The 12712-nt window shown below is 41.5% G+C and overlaps 1 protein-coding gene across 1 annotated transcript; it reads left to right on the top strand.

Moving 5' to 3' along the window:
- The first annotated feature begins 3623 nt into the window (after positions 1-3623).
- On the top strand, positions 3624-12685 carry dgcr8 (DGCR8 microprocessor complex subunit). Its single transcript, XM_076270764.1, has 14 exons — positions 3624-3707; positions 4639-5637; positions 6347-6509; positions 6663-6805; positions 7157-7490; positions 7781-7978; positions 8074-8175; positions 8407-8505; positions 8631-8713; positions 8885-8985; positions 9306-9412; positions 9563-9690; positions 10110-10223; positions 10434-12685. Exons 2-14 carry the CDS (start codon positions 4945-4947, stop codon positions 10515-10517), a joined length of 2349 nt encoding a protein of 782 aa, XP_076126879.1. The 5' UTR covers positions 3624-3707; positions 4639-4944; the 3' UTR covers positions 10518-12685.
- Positions 12686-12712: the final 27 nt, after the last annotated feature.

Here is a 12712-nt window from a genome sequence, read left to right as displayed (position 1 = left end):
CACGGCAGCCATTATGCGCCAGAACACTCACCACACACCAGCTTGAGGTGGAGAGTGAGGGAGTGTATGAGCCAATTACAGTGGGGGATGATTAGGGGGCCAGATTGAATGATCCAGTTTGGTAATTTAGCCAGGACACCGGGCAATCCCCTACTCTTTGCAATAAGTGCCATTGGATCTTTAATGACCACAGTGAGTCAGGACCTCGGTTTAACGTCTCATCCGAAGGACCGCATCTCTAACTGTACAGTGTCCCCGTCACTGCACTGGGGTGTTGGGATTGATCTTTTTGGCCAGAGGGAAGAGTGCCACCTACTGACCACCCACCAACACCACTTCCAGCAGCAACCTAGTTTTCCAAGGTATCCAAGTACTAACCAGGCCCACACCTGCTTAGCTTCAGTAATTCAGCTAAGACAAGGTATCCGTTGGTCTGGCTGCTGGCTGCTGGCACATTTAACGAGTGTCCTGTGAGGTAGGATTCAAACCAGTAAAGTGTTGAGCCAGAGCTGCCCATGTTTGAGAGTATGGAGAGAAGGAATACAGTGGCTAACCGTACCATAGGCTGCTGATAAGTCAAGCGGGATGAGGACTGTTCAAATGGCCAATTAATGAATTACTTCCGCCGACACCGGTGAAGTCTAAACACCCAAAACGGGCACACCGCCCCTACCTGGCGGACATCTAAAGCAAACGTCATGACATCAAAAATTACCATAGCACACCCCCAAAAACACACATGATCAAATATTAAAGCAACACCAAAGAATTTTTGTGCCTTAAAATAATGTTTCCAAAGTTGTTTCCGTGGTTTATCAACTCGTAACAGGGTGAACGGCACTTCTGCATTCGCTTTGCGGCCCTCTAACGGCTATAACCGCACTATGTAAGTTTGCCAGATCGGGTAGCGGATCTGTAGTTCGATTGGAATGAGACATAAGAAACTACAACTTTGACTTGCATGATGTTGCAATACATCGTAATTTCATAAAATCATGCAACATATTCCACCTTGTCTATGGACATCGTTATTTGCAAAGCAGTTGCTGGATAAACAAATATAGTGTGCGTGCGACAGAGGAAAAGTTATTTGGTGTTGCTTTAAGCAATGCTCCTCGCGCGCAAAGGAACGCACCCAACACATTGAACACGCACAAATAATAAATTCATGAAATTGACATAACATACATCATTAATTAAATAATAATGAAAGAACCATAGTGCGATGTGCTGCTGAGGCGGCACATCATCACAGGATATGATGAGTGGGCACATCAGACAATACATGAGTAGAGCACAGAAAGGGATTGGCAATAACACCAAAGGAGCCAAGCAACAGCTACTGGTGGATAAAGCGGTCTCCAGAGACTGCCAGGGTAGACAGACCAACCTGTGTACTGCCTGGACAAGAAAGCCGATGACTCAATACCGCACACATGGATCCTGGAATGCTTGGAACTCTACAACATCAAAATGACAAGAGCCTTCATCAAGAACTCCATGGTGCTGTGGAAGACAACCCAAGGCCAACTCTGAGTCCATTGCCAAGGTCACCATCAAGTGCGATATATACCAAGGGGATGCTCTGTCACCACTACTATTCTGCATAGGCCTAAACCCCCTGAGCCAGATCATTGACAAGAGTGGCTATGGCTACAAACTGCAGAATGGAACCACAGGATCTACAGTAGTGACATCAGAATGACATTCAGGCTAGACAAGTGTGGCAGGATGGTAACAAAGAGAGGTGGTCAGAACAGAGGGGATAACACTACCAGAGGGCAACCTAGCAAATGTGGGGGACAGCTACAAATACCTTGGAATGCCACAGACCAATGGGAACCAAGTGGACTTAGCAAGGAAAGGTGCTTCTGCCAAGTATGTACAGAGGGTGAGATAGGTCCTGAATAGCCAGCTGAATGGGAAGAACATTCCCTTGGGGATCAATAAAGTTATCTATCTATCTATCTATCTATGAAGACATGATCGATCGATCGATCGATCGATCGATCGATCGATCGATCGATCGATCATGTCTTCATGAAAACAATACATTTGAATTAAATCTAATAGCAAAGTATCTTCAAGACAGCACTACCTTCCCATTTTAAATTTTCACTTTTCTTATCCTGTTCTGCATTGTCTTGTGTATTCTGTCATTGTTCTTCGATGTTACATTAGAAATGAGCAAGCTGTTTTATTGCTCAATTTTGTTTTGTTTTGTTTTGAAAGCAATTTAAAATAAACATGGTTATGTCATATTTCGTATTACCTTTTCAATGTCCGCCTACATTCCATGTATGTTGAAGGGTATGTTTTTGCTACATACTCATACAAAATAGTTAATTTATCACTTCATTGTATGGGCCAACTACCTGGGAACATACAGTCCACATTTGGTGAGTTTCTGATCATTACTTCCAAAGATATATGTGACAAAGCAAATAATGTCCTATAGAGGAATCCGAAATTTTCACAAGATGCGGATTTGGGGAGGATCAAATACCATCCAAAAAACTAGTTGTGCAGTAAAATATTTTTATACAACAATCCATTTCATAAACTAAACATATCAAAGATATAAAAAAAACATGATTGGGTGGAGGTATCTCAAAAACTAGGCCATTTGGCCCTGGACTAATAGGGTATTCTATTTGTCCATTCTATTGGCTCCATTCTATTTTGAAGACTTGTGCTGGCTACACAAGTCTAATTTAAGGCTCTCACAAATAAATAGTATGGCTATATTGTATATATTGTACATTTTCTGAATCATCAGAGTGCCTTGAGTATTGAAGTTGTTGAGTTTTGTGTCCCTGGTGTTCTTTCAAGCCACAGGGATAAAAGAAAGCATACAGTTTAGGCAGAAATTGTTAGAAAATGTGTGTTATTTCTGGTTTAAAGAAGTCATGTGACGTCTGTGTTTGTCAGACAACTATTGTCTGACACTATGACTGACTTGGGGCCCTGGCTCATGGACTAAGTAGGTGTTCTGTACGTGACATTTAAAACATTCCTGCTGGCATCTGGATGGGCAGTTTTAATATCAGATGTTGGATATAATCAGTCTACTTTATTATATTATAATCATTTCATGCTCAGATTGAAATTAATATGTTTATATTATGACTGGGCACTGAGGGGTATACACCAGATTTAAAAATATATACACCAGATTTAAAAAACGGAATTTATCTTAGGGGGTTAGTAACTTCATGAGCTGAAAAAAGTGATTTCGCTACCACCCCTGCACTGCTATCGTGTGTATACCTTTCCAAAAAACAATGATAGCATTTGTCCCCCCGATGATACCGATCAACCCCCCTGGCTCATGGACTAACTGTTTCAGACAGGTACCCTGGACCTTACAAAATCTTTTCAGTCAATGAACGGCTGCCACCCTCAGTAAAAATGGGAAATTGTTGGTGTATTGCCTACTTATATTTAATTGGACAAATATGAGCTCGACTGTTTATGATTGGTATTTTCATTCCCGCAGTCTTTCGTCTTTACATGATTGGTTTCTCATTGGCTTACCTACACACATATCTGCAACGATTGGCTGGGAGCTCGCGGAGCCGGTAACTGGGAGGATCCTTGAGAACGTTGCCATCTCTCTGTGCTAAAGATGGCGTTGGGAGAGGGACGTTTTTGGCTTGGACATAAGTGTATTTCTCTCTGTTGAGACGAGGATACAAATAGGGAAGGTGAGTGAATGTATTGTGATTTGTTTCACAACTGTACGTACGTCCGAAGTGGCTAAAATGCAATTGTACTGGCAATTGAGAAGCCGTAACTCAATCAAACCATCGGTTTTAATAAACGTTTGCTTCCCAGCTAATATTAAACAGTTAGTGCTAGGTCCTACACGGAACAATGACCCCGAGAAATACTAGATCAACTAGCAAACATAGAATAGCTATAATTCAAACCTGAAGGTTGTATACATTTGTAAAAACAAGACATTTGTACCAGCGTTTGAAACAGCCCTAGCCATAAAGCCTGTTAGCGCACGCTAACGTTTAATTTTGCGTGTTGCAATGGTCGCCAGCTAGCTTCTTGCTGTAAGAGACCGACTAAGTTAACTGGAAGGCCAGACATTTTGTCTGGATGATTAGCAACACCTTTCATAACGACCAGCAGGTCATATCTAATCGCATTTATTATGTTTAGTCCATCTATTTATTTGTCTATGATAAATTAGCTGGCTAACTTGCAGTATTTTTGCATGACGTGTGGAAATGTTAACATTGCCTGCCAGCAGCTGCCTCCCGTTAACTAACAGTTAGACCTCTAGATGTCAGTGTTTATAAATATTAAGTTATCTTTTATGAAGCTGTAACGTTAAGAAAATGCTTTCCAACTAGAAGTAGATCCATTCATTTATTTTTTTATTAATTGAACCCAGGCCATTGTCAACAATGCTGGTTTTGTATTTGAAAGTTCCTGTTAACATGGAGATAACGGCCCACCCACCACTGTCCTGATAATGCAAATTAACGATACTCGTTAACGTCAGAAATGCAGATCAGGAAATTTGAAGCAGCATTGTCTTTCTTTGGTTGCGCATTAACTCATGATGGCACTAACACAATACCTTCAGTACACTCATATACGTTTATCTTCATTCTCTTACAGGTCATATGGAAGATTCTGGAATGGAGGATGACCATAGATGTGGTCTATTAAGCTGAATGCATTGTGATTTCCAATAATTGAGACAGTGATACTAAAAAGCTGTCTACATTAATGAAAAGAACAATGTAGTCAGCTTAGCATATTCAACACTGTACATGACTAATGCAAAATTTGAGGCATCCTGGCAATGTACTTCTGCATGTCTGTCTGCAAGATCTTTATAAAGCCTTTGAGGAAACTGTAGATAAAGGATTCCTGATAGTTCACCTGTTGCACTTAGTTTCTCTATAAAAGTTGTTAGTAGAGATGGATGTTGATGATGTATTGCCTCCTCTCCCACTGGAGCCCCCGGAGGATGACCTGTCAGGCATCCACAAATGCATAGCACCTCCACCACCTCCCCTGCAAACGTCCAGTGACGCAGAGGAAATGGACGTTAGCTCTGGTGGTGATGGACCCACAAACACCCCGGCAGAGAGCATAGAGGCGCAGCTCCTCACCAAGGGCTCTCTGACTTTTTGTTGCCACCCATCAGACGAGCCAGTCCCTGGCGCCTCGTGCCCTAGAACGGCTCGCCACGCTCCTCCGGTCACCAAATTCCTGCCCGACTTGAAGTTGCTCAGAGACGTCAAGATTAGCGTTAGCTTCTCGGATGCTAGCAAAAGCAAAGACAGGAAGGTACTTTACACAGGGGTAGGACAGGGAGGGGACTCTGAGGGTGTGGAGGTTTTGAATGGTGTGTTGCATGATTCTGTAGAGCATATGGCTAGTCAGGGTTGTCCAGGGGTCAGTGGTAATGGTGCGCTAGGCACCGGGGCGAAAGGTCAGGAGGTGGAGGTGGACCTAGAGAACAAGGTTGAGTTTGCCGTCCTGGATGAGTTGGAGGATTTCAGTGAGAACTTCCTAGAGGCTGAAGACGGAGACCAGGGCGGCTTCAGATCAGACGTCATTGCACAACAAGAGCAAACTAACGAAGAGGACCTAAACTACTCTTATGAGGTATGTGCACTGTCAAATAAAGAGGGTGGAAATGCTAGTATTGACAAACCATTTTGTATTGTGTTTAATTAATTGTCTAAGAAACAGCTCTCCCAGTCAATCTACTAGACTCACAAAGTTTGAATTTGACATGCATTGATTTAGCATTGCAATTGGATCGACTTTAATTTACTGCTGCACTGAAAGTCTTCAAAGCTCATACTATTTGTCTTTATGCCTTCAGCTGTCTGGTTTAAGTTTTCATTTGAGGTGTTTCATTTGAAAAGTTGTGTTTTCTATCAATAAAGGTAACTATTTTAACACCAGTGTGTTTAGAATCTGCAATGCCTTAATGAATGCTAATGGATAAAAGCTATGGAAAGTAGAGTTTTGAACTGTAGTATGTCATGTACGCTACTTGTTCTGATCAAAATAGTTTTAAGCCTGTCCACTGCCAAGATGTGCCACCATGATTTGGGGGGGGGGGGTGTATAAGTATATTGTATAGTGAAAAACCTGACTAAGGTAACTCGTGGGAACCCACCTGATTGAATAGCTGTATGGCCTTATTCTCCTACAGATACAGAGCCATGGGGCTGTTCTATTAGAAAGCTTACCTCTTACCAGTTCAGTTTACTCATCCAGGTTTGTCACTTAACCACATACTTGTAAACAGCCCCTGGGTTGTCAAGAAAGGGTTGGCACAACACTAAAAGGTACTTTCTTTTAGGAGGACTTTGACAATGACGTAGATGCGTTGTTGGAAGAGGGTATGCCAGTGCCCAAAAAGATGCGGCTGGCAGAAGACAAGTACGCAGGAGACAGTGACCACCAGTCTGACGGAGAGGCTGGGGTTCAACCAATGATGACCAAAATTAAGACTGTTCTTAAGAGTGAGTCAGGATGGACAGTTTAAACATAATGATGGATGTTGGTGGTGGTGGTGAGGGGGGGGGGGTGGCAGGTCCTTTACAGATGTATTATACCTCTACTGCTCTGTCAACACATGTTGTTTACGCATGCCTGAATATGGTGTCTCTGTTCAGGTCGTGGGCGCCCACCCACTGAGCCACTACCTGACGGCTGGATCATGACATTCCATAACTCCGGCATTCCAGTCTACCTTCACCGGGAAACCAGGGTTGTTACCTGGTCCAGACCTTACTTCCTCGGAACAGGGAGCATCAGGGTAATGAGGGGCTTGGTCATCTGTTGTCAAATGAGATTTTAAAGGAAGCCTGGATTTTTAACACTTAATGATTTAATGGGGTCTCCAGTAATATGATCCATTGTTTAAAAAATACTCTTTCAATTAGGTCAACAATGTTGAAGAATACATGTTGGCGCTTGAATTGCCCCCCCCCCCCCTCAATTTCTCTTAATCTTAATCTAGATATTTGTATATTTGTGAAAGAACTTTGTATTCATTTTCAACTGTATTACATTTTGGTGGTTAACATCAGTGACATTCACATTACGTTCACAAGGTCTTCAAACTCCACATCTTATAATCTAATGACCTTACTCTGCCCTGTAACAGAAACATGACCCTCCTACAAGTAGCATTCCCTGCTTGCACTACAAGAAAATGAAGGAACACGAGGAACGGGAGCAAAATGGCGATGTGATTGCCAACTCCCGTGGCTCTCCCTTAAAGCCTGTAGAAGATGGGGATCTTCCGGAGAGGGTGGATGAACCGGACTCTACAGCCCCGGAAGAGAGCACTGCCAAGGCCGCGGATGACCCCACACTGGTGTCTGGGGAGGCCACGGAGGCCCAGCCTGACGTGAAGGAGCCTCAGGTCCACGAGATGGCCCAGGGGGCTCTGGGCCAGGTCAGGGCCAAAGTGGAGGTCTGCAAGGATGAGTCGATTGGTAAGGAGGACACTGATTCAGACTGGTGTTGTGTTCCTATATATATTCATATCAGTCAGTGAAGCCGAATCTGTAACGTGAGCTTCAGTGTCTAGTGTGTTGGTTTCCCAGGTGAACTCCCATGCTTTGAGTAAGCTAATTGAAAGAAGTTTCTGAATACCTTTTGCCATGTAGAGAAGCCCCTGTATGCCCTTACAGTTCCGGTTTATTAATGTGCATCCTTTTTTGGACCTGGTCCTGTTACACTCTGCATGAACTAGACTAACTGTTAATTGGTTCCTCTTGCTTAGACATCGAAGAGTTCCGCGGCTATCTGGAGAAGCGCTTTGACTTTGAACAGGTGACTGTGAAGAAGTTCCGCACGTGGGCCGAGCGCAGGCAGTTCAACAGAGACATGAAACGGAAGCAAGCGGAGTCCGAGAGGCCCATCCTGCCAGCCAATCAGAAGCTCATCACCCTCTCGGTGCAGGATGCACCAACCAAGAAGGGTACGTAGTCTCAGGAATCAGCAGTGTAACGGTATGTGATGAAGGCCTTATTCTGGTGTGTGTTTCACTAATATTCTTCTGTCCACTTCTTGTAGAGTTTGTGATCAACCCGAATGGGAAATCGGAGGTTTGCATTCTGCATGAATATATGCAACGTGTACTTAAGGTCCGACCTGTTTACAACTTTTTTGAATGTGGTAAGTCCTTGATTCATTGATTTGTGAGTTTATGTGAAAATCCTGTGGTCTCATCTTTATTATTGTTTAGGGAAAAAATTCTATGCATCCAAAAATAAAGCCTTGTCTACTAAAAATTCTAGTCTGAGTCTAGTCTGAACAAATGTTTTGTCAGTCTATTCTGGAGTATTGAACACACATGATGTTACCGTGTTACCTTTGTGGTGACTACAACTATTATTGGTTTTGCAGAGAACCCAAGTGAGCCCTTTGGAGCCTCTGTCATCATAGATGGAGTGACATATGGCACAGGGACCGCAAGTAGTAAAAAACTGGCCAAGAATAAAGCTGGTACTTTGGTTTTGTGTTTTCAGTCTAATCACTTCACAACCTGATCACTCACTTAAGATGTCCTTACAACACTTCTCTGAACACCATACGTTCTGTGACTGTTGGACTTGATTCTCTTTCCCAAGCTCGAGCTACACTGGAGATCCTCATCCCTGACTTTGTGAAACAGACTTCTGAGGAGAAGCCTGTTGAAGGAGATGAACTGGAGGTACAATTTATTTATTCGTTCATTCGGTTTTAAAGAATCAGATTTAACACACATTTTGATGTGATGTCAAATACTGCACTCACCATGCCTTGCTCTAGCCTACGAATGAGAGCAAGGGCACATGTAACAAGGCAGATTGCCAATGATGTTTGTCTTTGATATTTTTTACAGTATTTTAATCATATCAGTATTGAAGACTCAAGGGTGTATGAGCTGACCAACAAAGCAGGCTTACTTTCACCGTATCAAATTCTTCATGAGTGCCTTAAAAGGTAGATCCTGTTTAAATTACTATAATGTTTGTTATTACAGTAAATTATTTGATCACATAATAATACATATTAGTGTGTGTGTGTGTGTGTGTGGGGGGGGGGGGTATTGCTGTTAAATAGTACTAAGAACATATTATACAATAACATTTACTCTCAACAATCTTTTCCTATTGACTCTGTGTTCATTAGAAGTTGAATAATGAAAATAAACTGCTATTGCCCATTACATTTATTGTGAGGCCATGTTGGGAATATAGACCTCACATTATGTTATGATGCAATAATCTTACAATTCATGTGTTTATAAATGTGTTTCTTAGAAATCACGGTATGGGTGACACAAGCATCAAGTTTGAGGTTATCCCTGGGAAGAACCAGAAGAGTGAATATGTCATGACTTGTGGCAAGCACACAGTTCGTGGATGGTGTAAGTGAGATTTCTATGGAGAGGTTAATCCAGCAGGCATGTGTTACATGTGTTCATGAAAGGCACCTTTGTTAGTTAAAGCATGGGAATATTTAAAAATGATTACATTTTAAAAATATGTCTCCCCCCCATCACACACACACACTGAAGGCAAGAACAAGAGAGTTGGCAAGCAGCTGGCCTCTCAGAAGATCTTGCAGATGCTCCATCCCCACGTGAAGAACTGGGGATCACTGCTACGCATGTATGGCAGAGAGAGCAATAAGATGGTCAAAAAGGTAAGTGCTTGTAAAGCAACACAATGCAATTCTCTTACCTTAAAATAATGCCATCTACCTCATTCTGATGCTACACTGACTTATGATACAGAGAATGTCTCTGACATTGCTAATGGATGTCTGCAACACTTGATATTGTACTATGTAACATTATTGATTGGTTAGGATCATAACCCCATTTATTTGTTTTTTTTGAAGAGCTGGGTACCATCGAAGTGCTAAATGGCGTTTTAATGTGCGGGCCAGGGCATAAATATCAATTCTTCCATCGCATCACTTTAACTGCTAGGGAAACAAACGGACTTGCACGCTTTGATTTCTGTTCAAAAGGCTCAGAGGCATGTCAGGATGGGTAATGAGTTGTTGCTTTGATTTGAGGTTGCGTGTGTGTGTTTATATTTATATTTACCAACCTACAGGAGAATTCAGACAAAAGTGTGATTGAACTTCAGCAGTATGCCAAAAAGAACAAGCCAAACCTGCATATCCTGAACAAACTTCAAGATGAGATGAGGAAATTGGCTAAGCAGAGGGTATGTTTGGCATTCAAATGTGCTACTACCATGAATGCAGCTACATGATTTGATTGCATTGATTGGTTGCTACACTTGATTGGTTGCTACACATGATTGCCTTGGACATAGTGGGTTAATGTTCCATAGCTATAGATTTAATTTAAAAACAACTGAAACAAAATGTCTACCACAGCCAGCTGAAATGTGTATGTCGTTTTCTCTCTATAGGAAGAGACCAGGAAGAAGCCAAAAATGACCATAATGGAATCTGCCCAGCCAGGTAGCGAGCCGCTGTGCACAGTTGACGTATAGAACGTTCCCACAGACCAACTAGCACTGTCCACGGTACCCGATTGTCCAGAAGAAAAGCAACAAGTCTAAGAGTGATTACTGAATTATGCATCGTCATTTAGTGTACAAAGGCAATATATGTTTTACAATTATGGAGGAGGTCATTTCAGAAAACCGAGCATGCATTCCGTTCACCTGCCACCTTAGCCAAGGACGTAAATGCAGTCAGAAGAAAATTCTGCACTAGGATAAGGTGTTGAACATCTTATACCTCTGAATGCATTTTCTGTACAGCACTTAAGCATCTATAGATAAACCACAAGTTCATAGTATTTATTTATCCCAATTCTGCTGACTGAAAACTATCCACCACTATTTCCTGTTGTTACAAAAGCATCAGCAAAATCAGGAACTCCATTGATTTTTCCTGAAGTTGTGTGTTGGTTTACACTTTCGGGGTAGGATGCTGAGTAATCATTTCAGAACCATGATAGAGTACAAATTTGGCAGGTATCTCTCAACAGGAAACCGAACTTCGATAACAATCTGCTCTTTGCTCTAAGGGTTGCCATTTGATCTTCTACATCATTTTTTTTGTATGAATAGGTTTCGTGTTTCTTCACCTCTTTTAATCATGCTTTGGTGGTAACCAGTAGAATCAAGCTCCTGTATTGATGTGAAGTTTGTGGTAGCATTGTGTATACAGTGATGCTGGTGGTGTGTAGGATGCTAGGGTCATGACTGGTCAACATAACATGGCAGACCTTCATTTGCATGTTTTTTTTTTTTTTTTTTGCATTTGAAATGGAGTTTTTGTTGTTGTTGTTTTGTTTTTGTCTTATTTTAAAACCTGTTTGAACCCTGCCCACAATCTGCAGTGATATTACTGTTTTGCTCTTATTGCAAAACTTGTAAAAGTATGTACGATGCCTTTTTTCCCCCCTTGTTTTGTGGAAACGCAGGATGATACATATCAAAGGACAGCCAATTGTGCTGATCTGACAAGCTATAATTCTTGCTTTCCATGGGCACTGCAGAGAACACAAAGCACCAGAGCTTTCAAGTACTGTAGTCTTTGTGGCTGTGAAGACTTGTAGGTCGAAGGCGTTGAGCTTCTCGGTCCCTCATCGTACATTTTTATATATCGCCTTTAATTAAAAAACACCTGCAATGAGTACTTAAGACAAGGACGCCAAGTCCAGAGAACATCAGTATTGCCCATTTTACATGAACTTCAAATAGACAGTTTGATGCTGGTGTTTGTTGCCTTAGTCTATCTCAATCTCTTCAATGTCCAACACAAGGGAAATATAAGACCCTTTTACTTGAGTCTTTGCTGATGGTGAAGCTACCTAGAAACTAACAGCAGTGCAATGAAATGGGAGTTATTAATGTTGATATTTTGGGAGTGGGAGGGGGGGGTTGAAGGGTGAATGCCTTTAGCATGAGTTTTTACAGCTGTCTTAACCGATTGTTGTGTCTACAGGCCTATTAAAATATGTGTACGTTGCAATCATTGTAGCGAGTTGATTGTGTTCAGGTCAACAGGTTTTCAAAATAATGATATGAATTTTCAAATTGGTCAACTGCAGTACAAAAGGCAATTAAGCAAAAACAGCTAGGTACTCTATACCTCATGACAATGCGATCATGTAATGACATACAAGGTGTGAACCAAAGCTTTTAATAGTCTTATGCATTTTTATAGAATACTGTAGGTTGCTGCATAAAACATACAATAGATATATTTACTGGAAAGGAGGGATAAAAGTGGCAATAACTGCTGGAACAAGAAAATCTATATATAAACTGCTGTGCACTGTCATTGTGAAGTATTTTAGTTTAGTGTGCTTTTCCAGAGTGTTGCATTGCATTTGTTTTTCAGAACTTCACCGTTGTACATGAACACAAGGCTGCTGTATTACAGAGTTAGAACGCTTTTAAGAATGTGCTTATTTTCACCCCAGTTTACTCTGAGTTTACTGCCTGTCCAAACTGTCTTGCCAAGTGTGTTGGTGTGTGAAGAATATATTCTTTTTTTATATATATATACTTGTTACCATGAAAGGTCTAATAAGTTGTTTAATAGAGGCATTGATGCCTAGGAAGAAAACATTTCTTGTCAATGTGACTTATGATCGCTGACTTACAGTGACTTGTTTATGCAAATAAAGGTGTCTTGACTAGTACTCTACAGTTGGTCATTGTTGTGTAAA

The sequence above is a fragment of the Alosa pseudoharengus genome, unplaced genomic scaffold (assembly GCF_046254945.1).
Source record: "Alosa pseudoharengus isolate Yale_2024_CS ecotype anadromous, Long Island Sound unplaced genomic scaffold, YU_APseudo_1.1 YU_APseudo_1.1_scf_6, whole genome shotgun sequence".
In the NCBI taxonomy this organism is placed as follows: Eukaryota; Metazoa; Chordata; class Actinopteri; order Clupeiformes; family Clupeidae; genus Alosa; species Alosa pseudoharengus.
The sequence above is the reverse complement of the archived record's forward strand: the minus strand, read 5'-3'. Positions and strand labels throughout refer to the sequence as shown.